This window comes from Schistocerca gregaria, chromosome 2 (genome assembly GCF_023897955.1).
Source record: "Schistocerca gregaria isolate iqSchGreg1 chromosome 2, iqSchGreg1.2, whole genome shotgun sequence".
Taxonomy (NCBI): Eukaryota; Metazoa; Arthropoda; class Insecta; order Orthoptera; family Acrididae; genus Schistocerca; species Schistocerca gregaria.
In genome coordinates, this window is record NC_064921.1 from 740,523,706 (window position 1) to 740,529,705 (window position 6,000).

Sequence of the window (6,000 nt, forward strand, 5' to 3'; positions counted from 1 at the left end):
TTCGGTTACACAATAAATCAGTCTAATCTAAAAGCCGCAAATTCAACTAAATACCTAGGTATTACAATTACGAACAATTTAAATTGGAAGGAACACACAGAAAATGTTGTGGGGAAGGCTAACCAAAGACTGCGTTTTATTGGCAGAAAATTTAACAGACCTACTAAGGAGACAGCCTACACTACGCTTGTCCGTCCTCTTTTAGAATACTGTTGCGCGGTGTGGGATCCTTACCAGATAGGACTGACTGAGTACATCGGAGAAGTTCAAAGAAAGGCAGCACATTTTATATTACGCGAAATATGGGAGAGAGTGTCACAGAAATGGTACAGAATTTGGGATGGACACCATTAAAAGAAAGACGTTTTTCGTTGCGACTGAATCTTCCCACGAAATTCCAATCACCACCTTTCTCTTCCGAATGCGAAAATATTTTGTTGACACCGACTTACATAGGGAGGAAAAATCACAAAGATAAAATAAGGGAAATCAGAGCTCGAACGGAAAGAAGTGTTCATTCTTCTCGCGCGCTATACGAGATCGGAATAATAGAGAATTGTGAAGGTGGTTCGATGAACCCTCTTCCAGGCACTTATATGTGATTTGCAGAGTATCCATGTAGATGTAGATGTAGAGATTTAACCTTGGATATTTCAGCGATACTAGTTTCAAAATTTACGGCTTCTTCCTGTAGCTCTTTAATCCACGTAATTTTCCGTCAGTAACTTCGGTTACACTCTCACTGAAAACTCGCTCCTTCTATTGTTGATACCTGGGGATACGTATGTATGATGGCAGATAACCGAGTTCGTGAACAGCATTGGAAATATCTGTGAGTATCCTGAAATATGAACACAGTAAAGATAAAGGGAATTCAATGATTAAAGAGACAGGTTTATAATAGAAGTGAAACAGTTCGTAGAACGGACTTTGTACTTTCATGATTTTAGGTTGGCGTTTCTGGGATGAGAGGAGAACAGATGACGGTTAATAACTATTTGGTTTCTAACGCCAATATTTCCTTTAATAATGGCATGTCAGCTTGAAATTTCCACGTTAGTTGACCAATATTCAGTGATATCGTCCGACAATTTTTAGAAGTGGGTAGAACAGTTGAGAAACAGCCGAACGTTAGTAACCGATGGACAGCAACCTCGATGGTCACTTGAAGTGTCAACTCCTTCGCTTGAAGTTCGCATTGACGACATTATTCGTAAAGACTGACGTATTACAGTTGAAGATGCAGCAAAAACAGGTGCATTAAGTATTGGTACGGTTGGTAACGTTATCAGCAACAAACCGAAGAACAGCAAAATGAGTGCAAGGCGGGTCCCGAAAGAATTAACGCAACGAATCAAGGTAACAAGACTCAAAATGTGTACACACTTTGAAAGAATGGTATGAAAGGGAAGGTGACCCTTTTCTAGAGAAGATTTCCATTTGTTTGGTCCACTCACGGGGGCATTAGGTACAGGGGATAGGCAAAATAATGTGAACAGTTGTAGTAATGGGATGGTTGTATTTGACGGTCAACTACGCAAGTAAGGCACGCGTCGCGCTGGACTGTGCTTGTTCAGTACGGACAAATCATCAGTGCAGGTTGTTTACGAGTAGTGCAGCTTCGTATTTGCGTTCAGGGGCCTAGGTAGACGTGCAATCAAAGACCTAACAGAGTTCCAAAGAGGGCAGATTGTGGGGGTCCCATTAGCTGGAGCGTCAGTAATCAAGACAGCCAACTTATTGAATGTTTCAAGAGCAACTGTTTCAAATGTCATGCCAGCCTAAATGTAATAGTGGGTGCAAATCAAAACTAAATGACAAGAAATCGTCGTGCGCTGACACGAATTGTGTCAAAACAACACAAAACTATGGCGCCTAAAGCGACTGCAGAGCTCAATAGCCATCTTCGAGGCTCCGTACCTATCAAATGGTTCAAATGGCTCTGAGCACTATGCGACTTAACTTCTGAGGTCATCAGTAGGCTAGAACTTAGAACTAATTAAACCTAACTAACCTAAGGACATCACACACATCCATGCCCGAGGCAAGATTCGAACCTGCGACCGTAGCGGTCGCTCGGTTCCAGACTGTAGCGCCTAGAACCGCACGGCCACTCCGGCCGGTCCCTACCTATCAACACTGTGCACTGAGAAATCTATAAAGCGAATACCTAAATCATTAGTGACGGTAACCAACGCAAAGAAGCGTAAAACATGGTGTCAGGAGCATAAATCTTGGACGGCTGATCAGTGGAAACATATCATATGGTCCGACGAGTCAACGTTTACGTTATTTACTACATCGGGCCGGGTTTACGTCTGGAGAACGCCAGAAAAGCCTACAGTGCTGATTGCGTGATTCCAATGTTTAAGCATGGAGGTGGAAGTTTGATGGTGTGGGCAGCCACCTCATGGTATCCTGCTGGTCCCATCATTACCCTAAAACGCCGTGATACAGCCAAAGATTGTGTGAACGTTTTAGGTGATCAGGTGCATCCCATGATTCAAATGTTGTTCCCCAACAATGATGCCATATATCAGGACGATAATGCACCCATTCACACAGCCAGGACAGTATAATCGTGGTATGAGGAGCATGCAACTGAACTGCAGCGTCTTCTTTGGCCAGCACAGTCCCCGGACTTTGATATTATCGAACCCTTGTCGGCAGTACTGGAGTGCAGACTCCGGAGCAGATTTCCGCCTCCCTAGTCATTACAAGAGTCAGAAGAGGTTCTGATCGAGGAGTGGCATAATATCCCACTGGAGACTATACCACCATTATGCCAGAATTCCAAGAAGAATCTTAGCTGTACTACGGGCAAATGAGGATACAGCCCCCTTATCAATAAAGTATAGGTATTCACATCATTTTGCCTGTCCCCTGTATAAAATAGTTCAGAAACAACGAAGAAATCAGAGAGTTTGTTGGGGTTTATGTTAAGATGTAGTAAAAGTCTCATTTCGTAAAAATACACAGTTTTTTCTACATCAAATTGCCACTTTAATTATTGAGTGTCCCTCGTACTAGCAAACAAAAGACTTTGGGAGCACTACATTTTCTGTTTACATTTTCTATTTACAATTTGTACAGATACCAGATGGCAGTTACAAGAGTCGAGGGACATGAAAGGGAAGCAGTGGTTGGGAAGGGAGTGAGACAGGGTTGTAGTCTCTCCCTGATGTTATTCAATTTGTATATTGAGCAAGCAGTGAAGGAAACAAATGAAAAATTCGAAGTACGTATTAAAATCCATGGAGAAGAAATAAAAACTTTGAGGTTCGCCGATGACATTGTAATTCTGTCAGAGACAGCAAAGGACTTGGAAGAGCAGTTGAACGGAATGGATAGTGTCTTGAAAGGAGGATATAAGATGAATATCAACAAAAGCAAAACGAGGATTATGGAATGTAGTCGAATTAAGTCGGGTGATGCTGAGGGAATTAGATTGGGAAATGAGAAACTTAAAGTAGTAAAGGAGATTTGCTATTTGGGGATCAAAATAGCTGATGATGGTCGAAGTAGAGAGGATATAAAATGTAGACTGGCAATGGCAAGGAAAGCGTTTCTGAAGAAGAGAAATTTGTTAACATCGAATATAGATTTATGTATCAGGAAGTCGTTTCTGAAAGTATTTGTTTGGAGTGTAGCCATGTATGGAAGTGAAACATGGACGATAAATAGTTTGGACAAGAAAAGAATAGAAGCTTTCGAAATGTGGTGCTACAGAAGAATGCTGGAGATTAGGTGGATAGATCACGTAACTAATGAGGAAGTATTGAATAGGATTGGGGAGAAGTTTGTGGCACAAATTGACCAGAAGAAGGGATCGGTTGGTAGGACATGTTCTGAGGCATCAAGGGATCACCAATTTAGTATTGGAGGTCAGAGTGGAGGTTAAAAATCGTAGAGGGAGACCAAGAGATGAATACACTAAGCAGATTCAGAAGGATGTGGGCTGCAGTACGTACTTGGAGATGAAGAAGCTGGCACAGGATAGAGTAGCATGGAGAGCTGCATCAAACCAGTCTCAGGACTGACGACCACAACAACAACAACATTTTCTGTTATCATTTGGAGGATCTAAACTTGAAGAAAGATTTTGAAATTCGTAAGTTAAATGAAGGAATTAATTATTCTTGTTTTGCGGGCGTCTTCTGTTGGAGTACTGCAGACTTGCGCTGATTTGGTAGTGTCGTGGTCCAGTCAACGACACCAGAAATAAGCAAATAATACCACAGACCGATCAGTAAATTTTTGCCTAACTATAACACGATGTATGATGCAGACAACACGAATCTACAGGCACACCGAAGTTCTGTGCTACAGACGCGCGTTCTCCGTTACTAATCAGACTGCCGCAGTTCGATACCCTGTCGATGGAGAGATCACTGCCCAAAACACAGCACGCCAAGAACGACGCAGCACTCGGTTGTTTGCCCGGTCGATCGCAGAGAAACATTCACCAGCCGTTGAGGTCACTCACTCACCGAGACACGAGTCGAAGAGCAACAGGTGGACGGCGGCAAGCCGAGCGGCAGCGGGGCTCGAGATCATACAGGGGCGGCAGCCTTCCGTGACGGAGACGGCGGCGACAATGGCGGCGGCGGAAGAGGACACGGCAGCAGCGGCGGCGGACGGATCTGCGCAGCGACTGAGCCGGTGTCCAGCGCCGCCGGCCAGCTCTTATGGGCCGGTGTGCGTGACGCACGGCACGGCCTCGCGGACGAGATAGCGGGCCAACAGATAGACCCCCTCGGTACTGGGCCGATGACGGCGCCCGGCGATCTGCAGCACGAGAGCGCCAACCGCTGCCTGTAATCTCGTGCGGCCAGGGTCGCCTCGAGAGCATCTTCCCCACACAAAGCGACGTATCATTTGGCCCCTCGTCTTCCCTCAGATATTAACTGCCTTTCCTTGGGCTCCCGATAAGACCATTTTAAAAGCATTTCACTCCCTCAGGCATGGGCTTCTGATAAAACCATTTTAAGAAAAATGTTACGTTGTTTTAAACTTACACTGAGGTGACTAAAGTCATGGTATACCTCCTAATATCGTGCCAGAGCTCCTTTTGCCTGCTGTAGGACAGCAAATTGACGCGGCATGGACTCAACAAGTCGTGGAAGTCCCCTACAGAAATATTGAGCCATGCTGCCTTCATAGCCGTCCATAACTGCGAAAGTTTTACCGGTGCAGGATTTTGTGCACGAATTAACCTCTCGATTATGTCCAATGCATGTTCGACGCGTGGCCAAATCACTTGCTCCAACTGTCCAGAATGTTCTTGAAACCAATCGCAAACAATTGTGGCCCAGTGACGTGACGCATTTTCATCCATAAAAATTCCATTGTTGATTGGGAACATGAAGTCCATGAATGATTGCAAATGGTCTCAAAGTAACCGAACATGCAGAGAACCAAATCTATGCCATGTAAACACAGCCCACACGATTTAGAGTCACCACCAGCTTGCACAGTGCCTTGTTGACAACTTAGGTCCACGGCTTCGTGGGGTCAGCACCACATTCGAACCCTATCATGAGCTCTTAATAACTGAAATCGGGATTCATCTCACCAGGCCTCGCATTTCCAGTCGTCTAGGGCCTAAATGATAGCGTCACGCCGGCCGATGTGGCCGAGCGGTTCTAGGCGCATCAGTCCGGAACCGCGCTGCTGCTACGGTCGCAGGTTCGAATCCTGCCTCTGGCATGGATGTGTGTGATGTCCGCGCTGCTGCTACGGTCGCAGGTTCGAATCCTGCCTCTGGCATGGATGTGTGTGATGTCCTTAGGTTAGTTAGGTTTAAGTAGTTCTAAGTTCTAGGGGACTGATGACCTCAGATGTTAAGTCCCATAGTGCTCAGAACCATTTGATTTGATAGGGTCACGAGCCAAGTAGAGGCACTGCAGGCGATGTCTTGCTGTTAGCAAAGGCACTCGTTTCGGTCGTCTGCTGCCATAGCCCATCAACGCCAGATTTCGCCGCACTGAGATAATGGAT

At 45.2% G+C, this 6,000-nt stretch overlaps 1 protein-coding gene across 1 annotated transcript in view; it reads right to left on the reverse strand.

Moving 5' to 3' along the window:
* The window catches only part of LOC126334910 (uncharacterized), a 73,767-nt gene extending 68,984 nt beyond the window's left edge, over positions 1–4,783 (reverse strand). Inside the window, exon 1 of the mRNA XM_049997624.1 lies at positions 4,491–4,783. Coding sequence (XP_049853581.1) covers positions 4,491–4,557 — 67 coding nt within the window. The 5' untranslated portion in view covers positions 4,558–4,783. The remainder of the gene's footprint in view (positions 1–4,490) is intronic.
* Positions 4,784–6,000: the final 1,217 nt, after the last annotated feature.